At 39.1% G+C, this 19,029-nt stretch overlaps 3 protein-coding genes across 5 annotated transcripts in view; 2 read left to right on the top strand and 1 right to left on the bottom strand.

Moving 5' to 3' along the window:
• Nucleotides 1-950: 950 nt before the first annotated feature.
• On the top strand, nt 951-4,403 carry LOC112455016 (protein LSM12 homolog). Its single transcript, XM_025016723.1, has 3 exons — nt 951-1,135; nt 2,100-2,476; nt 2,908-4,403. Exons 1-3 carry the CDS (start codon nt 1,015-1,017, stop codon nt 2,995-2,997), a joined length of 588 nt encoding a protein of 195 aa, XP_024872491.1. The 5' UTR covers nt 951-1,014; the 3' UTR covers nt 2,998-4,403.
• Nucleotides 4,091-19,029, bottom strand: part of LOC112454933 (NACHT and WD repeat domain-containing protein 2) — an 18,151-nt gene continuing 3,212 nt past the window's right edge. Inside the window, exons 8-26 of the mRNA XM_025016615.1 lie at nt 18,038-18,280; nt 17,772-17,969; nt 17,479-17,618; nt 16,747-17,349; nt 16,365-16,470; nt 16,117-16,289; nt 15,708-15,927; nt 14,499-14,711; nt 13,683-13,884; nt 13,489-13,612; nt 13,059-13,412; nt 12,358-12,576; nt 12,149-12,295; nt 11,809-12,014; nt 11,513-11,712; nt 11,214-11,383; nt 10,984-11,142; nt 10,646-10,835; nt 4,091-4,958 (exon numbers count right to left, since the gene is read on the bottom strand). Of these exons, the coding sequence (XP_024872383.1) occupies nt 4,809-4,958; nt 10,646-10,835; nt 10,984-11,142; nt 11,214-11,383; nt 11,513-11,712; nt 11,809-12,014; nt 12,149-12,295; nt 12,358-12,576; nt 13,059-13,412; nt 13,489-13,612; nt 13,683-13,884; nt 14,499-14,711; nt 15,708-15,927; nt 16,117-16,289; nt 16,365-16,470; nt 16,747-17,349; nt 17,479-17,618; nt 17,772-17,969; nt 18,038-18,280 (4,017 nt within the window). The 3' untranslated portion in view covers nt 4,091-4,808. The remainder of the gene's footprint in view (nt 4,959-10,645; nt 10,836-10,983; nt 11,143-11,213; nt 11,384-11,512; nt 11,713-11,808; nt 12,015-12,148; nt 12,296-12,357; nt 12,577-13,058; nt 13,413-13,488; nt 13,613-13,682; nt 13,885-14,498; nt 14,712-15,707; nt 15,928-16,116; nt 16,290-16,364; nt 16,471-16,746; nt 17,350-17,478; nt 17,619-17,771; nt 17,970-18,037; nt 18,281-19,029) is intronic.
• The window catches only part of LOC112454772 (transformation/transcription domain-associated protein), a 28,475-nt gene continuing 17,912 nt past the window's right edge, over nt 8,467-19,029 (top strand). For 2 of the 3 annotated variants that reach the window (XM_025016510.1, XM_025016385.1), the window contains exons 1-2: nt 8,467-8,818; nt 8,919-9,063. The gene's annotated coding sequence lies outside the window, so the exon portion shown is untranslated. The remainder of the gene's footprint in view (nt 8,819-8,918; nt 9,064-19,029) is intronic. The other variant, XM_025016438.1, reaches the window with a different exon arrangement.

Below are 19,029 nucleotides of genomic sequence, written 5' to 3'. Positions count from 1 at the left end.
AGGTTCGCAAAGGGTGAACACAGAGTAAATCTTAGCATAATAATCGCGTTTGGACGGTAACAATCGTAAGACAAACGAAACGTAATTCAAAGTCGATTCGTCGCGGCACGTTTCGCGATTGATATATGATTCAAAAAACAATGCTACTAATAATTATTAGCAAAATATTAAAATGACCGAAGCAAGCCAACTGCGGTTGGTAATTTAATTAATTTGAAAAAAAAGTTTAAAATATTTAGGAGTAACACTATATACTGACCTCTGTCAGGTTGCTTAGCTGCGAGTCCGTATTTTATTTATTATAAATTTTTTAAGAGCCAAAATGGAAAATCCGGCTATGTACCGGCTTGCGGCTGATATTACTGATTAAAACGAGCATAAGTTTAATGAGATTCGTTAATTAATTTGGCTAAAATTTGGGAAAAACCGTTCCTAAGCAGCTTTGCAGCTCTGAGCCAGCCTGAAAAGCTGTAAAATAGGAAACATATCCTTATTTAAAATTCAATATTGATGAAAAGAAATCGTTAACTTGTTAATTAATTTTTATTAAAATAGAGTAGTTTTCCAAACAATAAATATATTTCGACACTTTATCCAAATGATTCTGAAGCGATTGGATAAAAAAAAATTTTTTAGACTTATATGTCTGCCAATTATACACGCTTATTATAATTGATTTTTATTGATTTTCTATTATTATATGGTTTTCCAAACTCTAAAAAGTTTTTTCCAAATTTCTCCAAATAATTTTCAAACGATTGGAAAAGATAATTAATAAGCCAACTTAATATACGTTGATGGTGACTGCACCCTTATAATTTAGAGCTCTAAAAAAATGGGCGCAGTAACGCCATCTCTCGGAGACAACAGGAAGAATCTCGGACTAGGCTGATCGCGAGATGATGGCGCACGGCGTCACCCAGCCGGCAGCGCCGTTACATATTACATAGCGCGACGTCCGCAGGCCACGAGAGGGACGGCGCGTCGCGATCGCGAGCCCGTCGGCAGTGAAAAATGGCCGGAGCCAGCGACTGGTTTAGCATCGGCAGCACGGTGCTCTGTAAAACCTGCCATGAAAAGGAGATAGAGGGTGAGGTGTTGGCGTTCGATCCACAGACCAAAATGCTGATACTAAGTATCCTTTTCTCGCAAGAATGGCGCCGATCGTCGGTGGCGGCAACGACGATGACGGCGGCGGCAGCGGCGAGGGGCCCGCATGTGCTTCCGCCGCGCGAGGACGCAGTGTAAATAGCGGGCGTCGTGTCTCGTGCCGCGTGTTACCGCCAAGCTCCTCGGCGACCCGGCACCGCGAGTTCGACGTCGCGTTCGCCGTCCATGTCTCGCGACTCGTCCGGAACAAACGTGGCAACTCGGTCGCGCGGTTCAGATTCAGGTTAGTTTCGTCTCTTTCACCGTCAACCATGCTGGTTTATCTACCTGCGTCTGCCTGTTCGCCCGCTTGCTCGCTCGCCGCTCACTGTGCATGCACGTTTTGTTATCGGACACGGTTTGCACGTCATCGTTGACGTGGTGCTCGCGACTCGCGGCGTTCCAGGAGTTTCGACCGATCTCGAGAGCATATGATCGCACGCTCGTCGTCGACAGTTAATGTCCTGGTTATCATGTCTTTTTTTATGGTTTTTGATCGGCGATCAGATATATCAGTAATATAATATCAGTCACTGTTGATTTTAACGACATTGAACGTCTTAATTGTATGTTGGAGCATTGGTAAACAGAAAATTCACAAACCTGTGACGAATAGTCTATGATACAAATTGTACTAGTTGTGATCATATTTATGGGAATAAATATTCTAGAATGCTCCAATACTCCAGAATTCAAAAATTTCTGAGCTATTGGGTCTGTTTCCTATTGCTGTACTGGCTGCGCTTGTTCAGTCTTATCTTTTCTACTCCACATTGGAAGGGAAAAGATAAACTCTGAACTAGTGCGATCGGTTCAGCAATAGATCCATTGTTTGATCACAAACCAGGTACTCAAATTTATAGAAATTTACTGAGATCTGATCATGAACGTTGACATTTATTTGTTACACATATCCGAAAGGATAGTTTTCCTTAACAGTAACTTCTTAGAATCACCATCGTCGAGTGGGAGACCCTCGTTAAATGATATACATATAGTAAATTTATCCCTCGTGTCCAACGTTCAAGTGACACGGGAAGTTAGTCCTACTACCAGTGAACCACCACAGAGCCTTAATTTACAAAGGCTAAACACGAGAGTTCGTAATCAGATCGATGAGAAGAGGAGACTGGTAATGGCTCTGCAGGCCGGAGTATCTCCAGAGGGACAGAAGCTCTTCATCGCTATCTCGAAAACTATTCAAGATATTACGTGGAATGGAGCTAATATTGTTGTATTTAATAATGTCACTATTAGACCACCATACAAAGTGGACAATGTTCATGGAAACACAGAATCTGGTGCATATAGACATGTAAAAAAAGTGGTACGTATCAATGCAGGAAATGTTTAAGTTAGCAATCTTATACTATATATATATATAGTATAGTATAGTATAGTATAAACGTACAACATACGGGTTTCTTAATTTCTTGGTTACTTTTTAAACTCATTTTTTTCAATAAACACTTTAGCAATAGAACTCAAATTTAAAGCATTTGTCTAATGACCGTCCGATACAGTTAAACTCTTTAATTGAAACTTTCTGAAGAAATTTAAATATTTTAAATTAAATTAACATTTTATTTCTTTCAATTTTCTTACTAAATATAGTATAAAAATATATATAACAAAATGTAAATATAAAATAAAGTAACAAACAAATTTTGAATGAAAGACAAATGATTATTTCAGATTTATCTCTTTATTGCATTTGTATTATCTATCTCGCATTCACGCATTCTGTTTATCTCACAGGTTGAGAAACACATTAAAGATACATTACAAGCACAGCAACAACGGGATCAACAGCAACAACAAACGCAGAAGGGCGGTGAACTGCAATAAGAGTCCAACAAGGCACTACGTCATCAAAGTCGCTAGCATATTTTTGAACAAGTTTCAGTGACAAGAAATAAGAAGAAAAGAATTAACAGGATACCGAATAAGATAGCCCGACTGCAAAGAAATAATTTAGATAAGCCTATCGCGGATCATCGGCATATCTTCGAACAAGTTCCAGTCGTTTGTTCAAATGAAAAAAAGACAAACAAGAGCGCAGATTCGACACGGAAATTTTACATCGACTTTAATCAGAGTATTGTTAACAGTATCGCATGTGCAGCATTTTATAAATACAATCAGACGTACAATTCGCAAAATTATTAGTCACCAGCCAAAAAAAACGAAAAAGCGAATAGGCCGACTAACTGAAGTTTAGTATCTATCAACCGGTATTACCATTATCGGCACTACATTCGTACGCGATGTATACTAACGGCGCCGAAGTGTGTGCTATAGTTTAATTCAAGGTCGGTTTGTCGGTCATCGACGAGCGTATCTTAGCGTGATTTGATTCTCCATTTCTAAACAAGAGCCTTCGCGTCCACGAGACACGATGTACACGATTCAAGTCCGTATGAAGCGGTCCGAGCTTTCAAAATCCGAAAGAAGGCGAGCGCGTCGCGTGAAAGTAGGATAAAACGCACGGTTGCCGATACCTGAAGCACATCGTAAACAGTCCCGATCTGTGATCCTTCTCGGCAATAAATCGATTTCCTATCGTGGCAATACGTTGTATATTGCGATAAGGAAGGGGACCATCCGGCGACTCTACGTTTCATTCAACAAAAGAGATGTAAACCGCGATTATATTGTCGACGTGAATTGATGCACGAAGGTCTCTCCACGCGTCGCCTTCGAGATGAAATCTCACGCCTTTCACCCGCGAGATGCGTTCTTTATCGCATTTACTGTGAAGAGCAGGAAGACTCTCAATGTAGAAAGCGGACTATCCGCCAACAAACGCATCAGTAATTCATGCCTCTTATCCTAGTTTCGCCGAAACAAAGCGCGCACGATCAATTCGACGATTCCCATTCCCGTTTCGAAGCTGGCTCACGCGAGCGATTCCACGTTATTCCCCGGCGACACTGCAAACCTATCGTATTGGCCGACAGAAAAAGAAACCGCGAACATCCGCGACTCATCATACGGGACGCCTTCGAGAACGACGTCTTGGGGTGTCTGTCGCGTAGAGCCGAGTGTTGCCCGAGAATGTAATTTAGAAAGGGGCAAAGCTCTCGGTTCTCGCGAAGAACAGGATCCTTGGGAGACGAGATCGAGCTCATCCCGTGTCAATTTAATTGCCATTCGAATGGAAAGAATGAGAGTGAGAAAGCAGGCGTAGGAGATTGTAAGAAGAAGAGTTACACGAAAAAAAAGACATAAATAAATGTAATATAAATTCTGTAGTCGTGGGCTCTCTTTCTCTCTCTCTCTTTGTACCTCTTACGGTCGCCTCTTCCTTAGCGAGCGAGCGATCAACCGATCGTGTTGTCTCGCGACTATCTTTTGACAACTATCGCGAACAACTCTTTTGACGAAGTAGTGATCTAGGCTACGGTCAACGTGACGCTACAAATGCTTTGAAGCATTCCTCTTCTCTTTTCTTTCAATGAAGAAAGAAAGAGAAGAAGAACGCTCCAAAGCATTTGTAGCGTCACGTTGACCGTAGCCCTAGTAGTGTATAGATATCTGCGTAATAACGAAGATTTTTGCCGTTTTTAAACGCTAAATAGACGGAAAAGACGACTACGAAATGCGACTACGGAGTATAGCTAGCTTCAGGATGCACCGCGCGGTGATACGCTCGGAATTTACTCCGCGTTTTCATCAGTTTCCTCGATTGTTTCCGAGACGTCGCCCGTTGATTTCACGCTCGCGGACAGGTCGTGCGTCACGCGGGCGATCCGGGCGGCGGCCTTAAACTTTATCGCGGCCCGATGTTTCTCGGTCTTCTTCTTCCACTGAAACAGAAAACCGATATGCGTCATAAACCGATTGGGAAGAAGGCCAAAACAAAATGAGACCATATCCCTTGATCCTCACACAGTTTTAGCCGCTTCTTCTTTGATTTGATGATCGCGGTTTTAGCCGCGCATGTGCAGTTCCATTGTGCCATGGGCTCAATGGGCTGCGGTTCGATTCACGCTCACAGCGCAAGTCGCGCTTGAGTCGTGGACGTGTTCGGACGTGTTTTGTACTGAATAAATTTTTTAAGATTGCTGATGCAATCACAATTTCTACTCAGACTTGCATAGTAATTTCCACTCAGACTTCGCTACGCAATCAGTAATTCAAGCTTTGTTAAACAAACAGCGGCAAATCTGGCCGTATTGTCCGCTGAAAAGCGGCAGGAGCCAATAAAAAATAAGAAGAAGAAGAAGACGCTCACAGCGCTGAAAGCATCGAACCACGGTTAGCTTAACCGACGGTTAAAGTTAGCAGGATTGATCAATAGAAATGAATCCACCCTGCTTTCTATTGGTCAATCTTGCTAACTTTAACCGTCGGTTAAGCTAACCGTGGTTGGTGAAATTGGTCTTCAAAGGCCCGATTCTCTAACGAGAAACGTATGCGCAAACTCTGCTCTAACAGAAAGGCTGCAAATTGATTGGCTATCGCACAGTTTTTAGCCAATAAGCTTGCAGCTTTTCTGTTAGAGCAGAGTTTGCCATTAGAGAATCGGGCGTAGTGCGATTCTGTAAGGGCCGGTTTACAATGGGTGTTGTAAGTCGTGAGTTGTAAGAATTGGCCAAACACAGTTCATTATTCTTCGACCGCAAGGAGAATAATGAACTGTAATTGGTCAATTCTTACAACTCACGACTTACAACACCCATTGTAGATCGGCCCTAATGCGGGGTCTACAATGGGAGTCGCCAAGTCGTGAGTCGCAAGAAATTGACCAATCACAGTCGAATTTGAGAAAAATAATCGACTGTGATTGGTCAATTTTCTACGACCTACGACCCACGACTCGCATTGTAGACCCCGCATAAAACCCGTGTCACACTACGTATCGCGGACGCAGATCGGATTGGGATTACGGATCGCGGATCGGATGTCAGCCAATCACGGATGAGCTGCTCGTCTATGATTGGCTAGATTACGATCCGCGATCCGCAATCTTAATTCGATCCGCGTCCGCGATATGCTCGTATCATGGCGTTTTCGATTTACTACTCGACCCGACTCGAGTCGCATCAATGGTCACGTGGAATACATACATAGGCCGGTATTCATAGTCGGTTCTTATATTTAAGACCATCTTAAGTACAATCTTAAGATGTCATTAACCAATCACAGAGCCGTATTAGCATCTTAAGATATTACTTAAGACGGTCTTGAAATAAGATCCGACTATGAATACCGGCCATAGATATGTATGTATTCCACGTCAATGATTCTAGAGTCCTGTATACATACATACATGATGCGACCCGAGTCGGTTGAGTCGCAAATCGAAAACGCTATCAGACTACGGATTGGGATTGAGATTGGATTGAAATTTGACCAATCAGAGCAAAGTTTACTAAACTTGAGATCAATTTTCTCTATTCTGATTAATTAAACTTTAATCCAATCTTAATCCCAATCCGTAGTCTACGTGCAATACTGACACGGGCTTAAGGGGATGCTGGAGCCGTCTGTTTTACCGGCATTTTTTGTCGGCACGTAGCGTCGTATTAATTTGACAGAATTAAAAATTTTTCTCCAGAATTGCAGTACATACATTAATGATTCGGGGAAACTCCGATTTTATATAGAAAACGAGAAAAAATTACGGAAGTACAGATTTCCTTATCCTACTCTTATCCCAATATGGCGTCTCGAGTTGCGGCGAGCTGTCAGCTCGTCACAAGATGTATTTCATATAAGAGATATACCATTGGTACGAACGCGAAAACAAGTTTCCCCGAATTGCACAACAAGAAAAACATCGATAAACCCCCCAAATCAAGATTTGGAAGCGTAATATAAAAGTATAATGTCGGTGTGCATCGTGCGTATGTGTGCGTGCAATGTAGCGTGCTATCCTTGTCTATATCTTTGTCTATACAAGGACAGATATAGTTCGCCGGTCTTCTTTACCGACGCCGATCGAGTTCGGCTACGGCTCCAGCATCCCCTTAAGGGGATCCTAAAGCCGTCTGTAATACCGGCTTTTTTTCTTAGCACTAATCTTTTAATTGACTTTATTGAAATGCAAAATTCTTGTCTAGAATTAAAGTACGCATCAAAATCTAGGTCATGGTGGTCAAATTTATATCGAAAACGAAAAAAAATTAATATTTTTGTTAATTTTTGGTATACGTGACGACAATATTTGCTTTGTACAAAAATTCCACGATAAATATCCACAAAATTAGACCGGCATGACCTAGGGACAACATTTAAGAACAATATCGTGCAATTAGATCTAAGATTGAAAACCTAGAAAAAAAGATTACTTTATATAACTTTTATATGTGCAAAAGCACATTCAGGTTGACAGGATAAGCAATATTGCGTGTGGCAAGAGATGGCGCAGTAATCGAACAAAGACAGATGCCTCTCGTTAGACAAGGACAGATATAGATATATGACAAGAAAACAGAATTAGAAATGTTGACATTACCGACGTCGAGGAAGTTCAGCCTTCACTTTAGGATCCCCTTAAGGTGATCCTAAAGCTGTCTGTAATACCTACACTCGTTTTTAACAATATTTGCTTCGTATAAAAATTCTACAACTTGATGATGTTACAAAATGAGGGTGCAGGTCCATTCACTAGACATCAAGGAATATCATACCGTTTGTAGAATTAGGCTGAAACTCCAAACAAAAAAGTTAAACGAAAAGTACGATAATGTACGTACATTATGTTCACGTAATCGTACTTTTCGTTTAACTTTTTTGTTTGGAGTCTCAGCCTAATTCTACAAACAGTATGATATTCCTTGATGTCTATTGAATGAACCTGCACCCTCATTTTGTAACATCAAGTTGTAGAATTTTTATACGAAGCAAATATTGTTAAAAACGAATGTAGGTATTACAGACAGCTTTAGGATCACCTTAAGTGCCCGTCTACAATATGTGTTTTAAACCCTGAGCCTTAAGAAATTGACCAATCGCAGTCAATTATTCTCCTCAAATTCAACTGTGATTGAACAATTTCTTAAGGTTTAAATTTCAATCCAATCTCAATCCCAATCCGTAGTCTGATAAACGGGCTTTACAGTCGAATATGAGAACAATCGACTGTGATTGATTAATTTCTTAAAGATTACGGCGTAAATCAACGGTTACCTCCTCTATAAATCAGCCTTTAGGGCTTAAAACACCTAGGGCCGCGCCGGTATCACAGTCCCCGATTAACGTAATTTTCCGATTAAACTCACTCTTCGTCTCTTTCTAGAGGGACAGTTAGAAAGAGATGCAGAGTAAGTTTAATCGGAGGATCACGTTAATCGGAGATGTGATACCGGCCCCTATTGTAGACCGAGACTAAACTTTTCCTCGGTTCAAGAACTTGAACCAAGTTCTAGCATCATGGACACAGGCCTTTATAGTTGTCTACAGTTCGTGCAAGCGCCGCTTTCGTTGAGTTTTCGCACACGAAGACACGAAGAAGACTATAGACTATAGAATAGAATACGGAATATCGCGCGAGAGCATGCTGCACGCGAGAGCGGTAAAGAATTAAGATTCGTTGTGATTAAATAATTCATTGTTATTTTGTTCTTGTCGCCGAATCGTCGCTCGGAAGATACGGATCTCCACGTTAACGAGAAAGAAGAGAAACTACTTCGATGGCGATGCGTGACTTTACACTGATAAGGTAGCTTACGCGGGACACGTGCCGCACGTGCACGAACACGCTAAGATTTGATCAATGTGAAAAGAAAAAGATACGATACGACCGTTGTGATTTCTCGTAGATCACACGAGAGACGCGGCGAATAAGGCCGGAACTCCTCGCGAAACCAAAGCCGACGGCGCCGTCTTGACTTTATCATTCCGTCGGTATTATCGACGAAGATCGCGTCAAGTGCGAGTATTCGGTGGCAATCGACAACGCCTCGTGTAAGTCTCAATATTTCTCTCGATTGCATTTATCAGTTCTGTCCTTCAGATACGCATTTTTACTGCTACAATAAACCTAATTTAATCTAACCTAACTTAACCTAATTTGAACGCGCATGTAAACACGAACCTCGGCGCGCTTCGGCGAAAATTTTAATGTAATATCGAAACGCAGCCAATAGACCTGTTCTTTTTAACTGAACTTCTTGCACGGTTTATCTTTCTTTTTCTTTTCATGTTGTAGAAAAAAGAGAAAAGATGAACTGTGCAAGAAGTTCAGCTAAAAAGACCATGAAGGAAAGGCCTATGGTGTATTTGACGCAAACTACAGATTTTCAGTACTGACAGTAAATATCGAACTGCAGTCATTATAGCAAAAATATGAAATTAGGAATTGTGTGTGCTGTTAAGGTATATCCAGACAAACTTGCATAGGTGCATAACCATATGCCAAAGAAACGGATATAACCAAAGAAACGGATTGGTTTATTTCCTTATGCACATGCATATGGACCAATCAATTCTCTTATGCTTATGTTTATGCGCTATGTAAGTTTGTCTGGATTGACCTTTAGTAAGTTTATATGCATGTCAACTTTATTACGCGAAAGCGTTTAAAGTTTGACAATTGACACTTTTACTAACGAATGTACGCACTTGTTTTTCTAGTTTAGTACACTCTAATGATGTACAATTCGATGTTCTCTAGTTTACTACAAATGCAACAAATGGAAAATTATATAATCAAATTAGAGAAAAGGCCATTTACGGTCAGGACTGCATCTTGGTTGTCTAATAATAATGTTCGCGTGAATTTATGTACAATTTTCGTAGCCCTAGTAAACCACGCACCATTTTCACCTCGTCTCAAAATACAGAATCGACCTCCTTGAAACGAAGTAAAAATATGAAAAGTGAACAGATTTACTAGATTTCGATCAATGAAATCATAGATATTCTAGTGAATTTCTTCACTTTTATAATTTTTACCTCGTTTCAAGAACCGTAATAGTCCCCAGATTCAGAATTAGCGATCCAAAAGACTACTAAATATGGAGTAGTAAAGATAACGGGGTGAAAGAAGTATTGGTTCTTTTAATTTCGGGACCCGTGACATATATGTATGTCATGCTGTGCCTTAATGGGTTAAGTATCACATAACAAAAAGATACTTTTGCTCCTTCGTTTCATTTAAATTAAAAAGTATTAAATTTCATGCAATTCAGTTAATAGGCCATTCACGAAGAATTTATATCTACTGTGCTTTTACTAAAACGTTTTGATAATATGTTTGCTAACGAGTGCGTATGTTCATTAATGACCTAGTTTACACCGACCTCTTGATACGCGTATCAAATAGTATATTTGAGCTGATCAGCCAATAATAATCAAACTAATTTACTAGTTATTTACTATTTAATACGCGTATCAAGTAATCGGTGTAAACTAGGCCAGTAATAGTAAGCACGTTCAATTTTATTCTTTAAAATCTTTTTCTAAAATCTTAAGTAACTATGTACATTTTATTCCTTTCTCTAAAATCTTAAGTAACTGAATACATTTACCAAATGTTCTTTCTTACCTCTTCGTCGCGAGACGGCACATTTGCAAGATATTCCTTCATCTCAGGCTTTTTAGGATCGGCTATCGCTAATACCGATACGCAGCCGTCCACTGTCCCCAAAACAATGCTCTTGCCATCGTGCGTGCTATCGATGGCACTCAGCTCGGCCTGCACTCTGTAATTGGCTATCATCTCACAGTCTGAAGATCTGTGAGATACCCACATATAATGTATTCTAAACACATCGAGTTAGTATATAGGCACAAATGATTTGAATCGTAATTTGAATGAAATCTCGAAGTAACTTGTGATTTTCTAGATTAATTAGTCCTTGTCAGCCTCGAATGTGTACTTGCCTGAAGACTCTGATAGTCTTTCGACCGCTGTGATAGTACAACACGTACTCGTCTGTACGATTAAACATTGATATAACGGTAAACACGCCTTCGGCTACCTTGGGTATATACGTTTTCACGCTTGTACCTTTCTTTAATTCTATGAGTTCAAGGCCACCTCTAAAAAATATATTTAGTCGCTTTGTAATACAATACGTAATTAAAAATGTGTCTGAATAACGTCTGCTCACCTGCTAGGTGCATACAAAGTATATTTGCCATCCTTGCTAATGTTTCCACTCCATTTTGGAATCGTACGTATAATCTTTTTCTTACTAATATCAAGAATTGTACCTTTATCAGAGCCAATGATACCTATCCATTGTGGTTTGTTAGGCATTGGTGTAATGCATATAATATCCTGTTAACATAAATTTCTGTAGCAACATTACTTTATTTCGACTCAAATCTCACCGAAAAATTTCTCTATTTAAATTATGTTTAAAGATTGTCCCGCCATGATAATAAATCAGCCAAGTGAGCTCGTTACCTTAAATCCAGGCAACTTTATAGGTATTTTACTGATTAGCGTTCCTGTTTTCGCGCTATAAATTACAACGCAATCCCTGTTGCCCTTGTCAGCCGCTGGTACTGCCAGAAAAGAATCGTCCGATGTTATCACAACTTGTCGGAAGGGTGTACCGGTGTTACTTCTTACAGGATAATCCAAAGAGAATATCATTCTGCCATCTAATATGAATATATGATATATAATATGTATTTATTAACTTCTCAAAGATATCCGCTCTACGAAATTGAATCGAGAATTATATTAATATTCCCTACCAGGAATATTTCTCATGATAAGAGTCGCCGTAGTTCGTACGTTTTCCACTCCTGTAGGATTATTGGGCCTCGAAATGGCTATGAACTTTGATGAGTTCTCTATCAACGTTAACTGCTTGACGTTTGTCTGCTCTTCCTTGAACAATACTTGCTCCGTAATTCTGTTCCAAATAAGAATATTGCCCGATTCTGTCGACACAATATACCTGAAATGAGAATTACTTCTGATTCTATCCGTTTTTTCCAAGCTTGGTTCTTGTTTTAACCCCACTATATATCTTGAGCCTTGATATAAAAAAATTAATCTTCAGTAAGATTAAGTCGGGCGAAATTAACTCACTTGCTGTCCTGCGTGATGCAGGCGTGTGTAACAATTGCTCCTAGCGGACTGTCGGCTAGCTTTGATATTAGTCTACCCGTTAGCAAGTCCCAAACACCCACGCAATCTCTGGTAACTGTAACGGCCAAGTTACCCTCTTCGGCTAAACTGTTTCATAATAATACAGAATGAGTCACGTAAATCAAACTTTTTATTTTTTACAAGATTACCTTAACATGTCTATCTGCAGCTCGTGCCTGTCGATAACGTGAACTTGCTCGAAAATATTGTTGATGTTCCACACTTTGACGCTTCTATCAATACTCGATGTTACAACGCTATTCCAATTTGCAACTGTCAATGCTTCCAGTTGAATGATCCTTGCGAAGTGCGCGTCCAGTATTTTTACCAAATCTGACGTCTCGAGCGACCAAACGTACAAATTTTTCCTAAAAAAGGACGATTTAAGCTCGTATATCCGTTTTTTTCCCATAATTTATAGTGTTTGATAATACGTGGTATTTATTCAATAAGGACAATATTCTCTGTTAGAAACTGAAAAAACTTTTTTCTCAATTTTAATGCAATCCTCAACTCTTATTTTTAGAATTTTAACTTGGAATTTCTCTAAAGCCTCAAATCAAGCTTTTATTACATTACAGTTAAGAGAACCAGTTTTCATCGTTTCTCGCATTCTTATAAAACACTTTATCTGCGTATCCTCTTTTTTTTTACTCATAACTCAAAAACTGTTTGTATCTCGATATTTTTGTTGCGGTAAATTATTTAAAAAACTAGATTTGATGTTGAACATCGACAGCGCCTAAATACCTATATTATTACAAACTCACAATGTTTCCCTATTTTATTTTTTCTTGCCATCTGCAAGAATTTAAGTTTAAAAGAACGGCGATAATTTTTAGATGCGCACCTTACACCAGCAACAGCGTAATTCTTGGTGCCGCTGACCATGACAGAATTCGAATACATCATTCGCGTACTGATGTTCCTAACTCCGTTCGGTAACATTAAAACATGCGCGTCGCTTTTACTTTCCAAAAACCACACGATGAATCCATTCCCGGTCGTCGCTAACAGCATTTCCTCCTCTCTGTCCAACTTCAGCTGTAACAGATACTCCACATCGTCGTTGTACGCCCGCGGCATATCGAAAAGTTTTTCCCAGTAAGATGAGGTCTCATCGCTCCTATATTTCGTGATTCTATAATCATCCTTGCTTGTACATGCGTACAAAGTACTCTTGTCCTTGGTCATGACCAAAGCACTGAAAAAGTTTATCATAACAGTTTTCTATTATTGTAATCTTTCAGCATAATTTCTTGATATTAGTTCCGTCTTACCTGTGAAACTGGAACGGATCCAACGATGTCTTCTTCCTGTATGTATGCAAAAGCATACGCGTGTCGTCGAGACTTCCCGACCAGAATACAATTCTGTAGAGATCCAAATTCGTATACTCCACGTCTATAAGGGAACGCAAGAATAACAACCACGGTGTAGGAAATATACAGGGTATAGATGAACTGTTTCTTACACAAAATCGGCCATTTGTTGGAATCTTCGGGATTGCTGTGAGTGTCGAGCAGGTTTCCTCGCAAGTCGAATCTGCACCAGCCTAGCTTCCCGTAGATAAAAGCGTATTGGTTCATCAGATGCACACCGCACACCGTGTCCTCGTTCGGTAAAGGATTATTGATAACGACGAATTCGCTCGTCAGGGTGTTCAAAACGACACTCTATGGAAAATCATACGTCGTGAAATATCTTTCAATTAATTCGAAGCTGATCTTTCCTAATCCAAAACATCGGAACGTTGAGAATCTCTGAGTTACAAAAGACTTCTCAAAGATCTTCATGAATCAAGTTTCGGACATAATAACATAATAAAGAACAAAATTCATTTAATTTTAAATCGAAAAAGAAGCTTTATCATTTTACTTTCTCGACAATTTAAATAATTTCTTAGATTTAACTCTTCGTAGTCACACTGGGTCAATTTGACCCACCCTCATTTGGATCTAAATATCAGCTAAATATCTAGCTTAAAATGGAGCTTGGTCCGCCATCTACAAGAGTTTGAAGTATCCTCTATAGATAGAGACCGTTAAAAAAACAAATGTTTCGCGAATTTTTTTTATATGTTAAAAATTTCTGAGGCACTTCTTTTTTTATAGCAATCAATTTAGCAATATCGCAAGTGCATTCGAGAATTTTTTCAACACGATCGGTGAATAAATGGTCAAATGGCGAACGATCAAAGTCCGTCTCGGGTCAAAATGACCGAGTCAGAGTGACTTTCTTGTTTGAAAAAATAGGTGTGACCACGGAGGATTAAATGAGTTTATTGTACCTGATAGTTGGTCGTAAAAGCCGCAGCATATCTGTTATCGGGGCTTAATACCAATTGTTGCATTATACCCTCCACGCCAGGATTAATATCCCTCGTCATGTCACTGGTACTCAGATCCCAGGTGATAAATTTATTGGATATCGATACAACGTAGCGATAATCTGACGTTAAGCAAAATCCGAACACCGCGAACTGATGGCCTTCCAACGAGTACTAGAAAGTGATATCGTGATTCAGAGATATCCCACAAGTCAGTTGCGCAACTTTGCAGAAAATAAAAGCTTTTTGATAGAAATGAATGATTTTCAATGCTTTTGATACGACTATATATATATATATATATATATATATGTATATATATAATAGAATGTTTGTATGCATGTATGTCTGTTCTTTATATGTACACTCTTAAACTATTCGACCAAATTTTTACCAAAAGTATATAAAATAGGGGTAGAATTTCCTGGGGAGTGCTATAAACTGTATAGTTTTTCGTTACCGATCTTTTTTGGAACCGGTATCGGAAATTTTTCCAATTTTTCGGGAAATAGGTAATTGACCGAATCTTAAAGAATCTTTTTGGGAATTTTGAGATTGCTTACTCGCGATGTACATAGAGCCTCGATATTTCACTTACCGATTACCGATTTTATCCCTTGGTTTTCCCGGGGCGTTTTTTCGGGAATTTCGAGATTGCACGCTCGCATGTAACGTAATTCGTTGTCTTCAGCAAGTATACCACATACTTACAATATTTTTTGTAATGCCTGTTGCGAAAGTTCGATTTGAGATTGAAATTAAATTCAAATAAGAAATAGTATGTAATACTATTGGAAAATCGGTTATTGGTAAGTGAAATATCGAGGTTCTGTCATACATCGCGAGCGAGCAATCTCGGAATTCCCGAAAAAACGCCCGGAAAAACCAAGGGATGAAGTCGCTGATCGGTAAGTGAAATATCGGAAAAGCGGAAATGACTCAATAGTGTGAAACTCGAGTAGAAAAAGTCCGGTTACGACATGTTCAATCAAGGAAAATATTTATGCGGTTCGATTTTAAATCGCCTTTAAATCAACGACCCGACACACTCCTTATGTTTGTCCACAATAAGGATGTAGAAACACAAATGAAGTCGTTTGAAGAAAAACGACGCCCGGGCGAAGCCCGGGTAACCAGCTAATAAACTATATAAATGAATACATAGATTACCTTTAATGGTCCACCAGGTGTGTGCAGACAATGATAGAGAGGAAGCAGAGCGCAATTCTTGACGCCGTCATGATCGCATGCTCGGAGTAACATTCTTACGTTAACATTTGCACCGATCTCGGGCAACAACCGACCGATCAATTGCGGCGCGAGCATATCGGGATGATTTCCCAGGATTGCGCCACCTAGTCTCAGAGCATCGGCGACTAACATGAGTTCCCTGAAAAAATTAAGAATATCACAATTAACAGTATCTGCAAATTATCTATAGAATATCTGAAGATTTGAGACGTCCAAAAGTTTAAAAAAAGTTGGAATGTCGGATAAATTATAATATTACTAAATTATTAATATTACTAATATACTACTTTTGCGTTGTCCGAGAAAGTACCTGATTTTTATGGTTTACCTGACTAAACTTTGGTTGTCAACAAAACTACACGCATCTTCGAAATCAGAAAGCACAGCTTGCAAGGGACAAGAGCTCAGCTTAGCGTGCAGCCACTCATAATTAAATAAAACATTTTCGAAGAGATCCTTAAAGCGCCGTGCTCTTACCAGATGAAATGGTAATTCGCCAAACTTCAATCGTGAAACAAAGAGTAGATATTTTTAGCACTTGTCTTTATTATAAATTATGACATTTTTCGTAAGTACCTTTCGTAAATTGTATCGCGAGATGGTTCCTTCCTTTGAGTAAAACGCCAATGGTTGTTCTGGTACTTTTCTATCTGCCACACCTTCCTTGTCTGTTAAATTAAATCTGTAAATTATAAAGCTTATTATTGCTTTATTTTGCAATGTTTCTTTAACAGTTAGTAAAATTAGCTTTTTTTGATCATCTGTGTTTGGAGTCAATTTTTTAATATTATATATTGTATCTTTTTAGACTAAATGAACCGTTAATATTTTATTATCTTAAAAATTGAAGCCTAGTTCTTTATATAAGTTTATAAGAATTATTCTTCTGCTGCCTCTGACATGAAGTTACATTAATTGACTTAAAATGTTACTTATCATAACGATCCACTGTATTTACCGATGTCTCTGTATCTCGGTGTACTTGAAAGGCTTTGGTTTGCCGCCGCCCCAAATTCCTAGATAATAGTCCGCTATCATGGAGTGAAAATACATCGCCATGTTCATGTTCTTAAAATATCGCTCTTTAGCCGTGTCTCTGAATTGCCTATGGTACCAGTTCAAGACGCTTACACCGTCCGCTTCTCTTTCGCTCAGGTAATTGGGCAGATCGTTTCGTATTCTGGTCCAGAGTAGAGGCGGGATGCGTCTCACCGGCGGCAAATGGTATTGGTAAACGTCGTCGAGGACCTTGTCGTCCAGGGAGATCAGATCCTCGAGCTCGGACTCCGACAAGCCAGACTTAGCGGCCGTAATATAGGCCAGAGCGTGGAATACCAAGATTTTACCATGCTGTTTTTCGATCCTCTCGAATAGCATCATTATGCTGTCCATCACCGTGCTGGCCAGGTGCGTGTCCGCCGGTTTCGTATAGCTACGCCATCGACAAATCTCCGCAAACACAAGTTTCACAAAGATCGGTAGGGAACATTTTGATATAGCGTTCGCCACCAACCGCCATTGGTAGTTATTCAGATCTCTCCTGGCCGTTTTCATCCACATTCTGAAAGATCGGTGAATAATATATAAAATGTTTCAAAAGAATGTTCAGGAAGTCAAGGATAATATTTTTTTGTCAATTTGAAGCGGATTCTTTTCTTAACAATTCTAATAATATTAATTATTTATTTACTTTATCACGTCCATGGCTAGATCCTCGCCCAAGGCAGTTACCTCGATGAAGCTTTCTTCGGTGTCTATCATCCTGCGCAGCAACTGATAATCTCTCGAAATCACCGGATTTGATTTTTCCGCCGCGCAGGATAAAATCATCTAAAACATACGTGTATATGTTGTTAAAGTTAAAACTTTTTCTTATGCAGAACTGATTTGACCAAAATTTAAGCTATATCTTAGAAGCTTTTTTTTCGTAATTTACTTTTTTTTGCTATATTATTATTATTTAATGGTTGCATTCATATTTACCTTACAGTTTGGTGGTAGCCTCGTAGGTAACCACGATAATTTGTTACCCTGTACACCTGTCAGCTGATCGACACTATCCAGAAACAGTAGAATCGGCTGTTGGCCGTTAGCTAAAGTCAACAAATATTTGAAGTAGGCTGTAAGCGGCACCAAATCATCTGGAATCTCCTCAAATGACAATCCATAATTGTACGAAATCTGTGAACAGCAACAAAAATGTTTCATTGTCATCTTCCAAAATGGAAAGAAGCATAAGCGGCACTCACTTGTTGACAGATGGAGATCAACGTGGGCGTGAGCGCACTGCTGTCTGGGGTAGTGCCAAGATATCGAATTATACTGATCGGTTTTTTACCGGTCAGCCAGGTGCTGCTCGTCAAACCCGCGCTCTTCGCCAACAGAGAAGTCTTGCCGCATCCTCCTTCCCCGTATAACACTAACGGCTTATCGCTGTTACCTAGCATGTAATTTTTTATCCTCTCCAGCGTGTCCTCGCGTCCGTAAAACACCTGTAGCGAATGCAAGAGTAATCCACGAAAAAAATAAAAAATAATAATATTGATTAAAAATTTCGAAGTTTATGTTATCTAATCTAATAAAACGAATAATATACAGGGTGTAACAAAAAGGTCGGGAGACTGCATTATCTCGAAAAGATGACGTTTTCGGAAGAAATGTTTTAGACAAAAGTTATAAGGTTTAAAAAGATCTATTTACTGACTGTATTAGTCTGACCTTCGGTGGAGTCATTAAGGTCAAGTCTAGGTTATTTCACATTTTTTTAATTGAATCTGCTATTTTTTATTGCATATTCTTGTAGCCCTTGTCGAGACGTTTTCAAAACACTATAATAAAGCTCTCTTTCGTTAAGAATTTCCTGAGGTATTTCAAAGTTATTTGTCATGATATTTTTGATATAAAATATGAAATATCTCGTAAAGTATTCAGTTTTCGATAATTTTACCTTGATACTTTATACGTAAAATAATGAAAGAAATCGATTTTTATAAAAAAAAAATACAAAATTTAAAAAAATTTGATTGTACTTTGCAGACATATTCGATTTTGTAAAATTGCAAACGTACAAATTAATATTATTATTCAATTCCTTTCATTATTCTACTTGAAATTTTTAAGTTAGTCTCCATGGGATGCTGAAAATTTTTAAGTGAAACGCCCCCATATTGTAATATATCGTTTGAAAGGGCATGAAATAAGAAAAATTTTGGCGCAAACCAGAGGTCGATACGTTGATCTG

The sequence above is a fragment of the Temnothorax curvispinosus genome, unplaced genomic scaffold (assembly GCF_003070985.1).
Source record: "Temnothorax curvispinosus isolate PA1 unplaced genomic scaffold, ASM307098v1 QBEX01000060.1, whole genome shotgun sequence".
Taxonomy (NCBI): Eukaryota; Metazoa; Arthropoda; class Insecta; order Hymenoptera; family Formicidae; genus Temnothorax; species Temnothorax curvispinosus.
The sequence above is the reverse complement of the archived record's forward strand: the minus strand, read 5'-3'. Positions and strand labels throughout refer to the sequence as shown.

What these genes read in the sequence shown, in the direction of transcription:
- LOC112455016 (XM_025016723.1), top strand. Translation starts at nt 1,015, where the DNA reads ATGGCCGGAGCCAGCGACTGGTTTAGCATCGGCAGCACGGTGCTCTGT. An exon ending in GACCAAAATGCTGATACTAA is followed by an intron (nt 1,136 to 2,099) that starts GTATCCTTTTCT and finishes GTAACTTCTTAG; the next exon opens with AATCACCATCGTCGAGTGGG. An exon ending in ATAGACATGTAAAAAAAGTG is followed by an intron (nt 2,477 to 2,907) that starts GTACGTATCAAT and finishes TTTATCTCACAG; the next exon opens with GTTGAGAAACACATTAAAGA.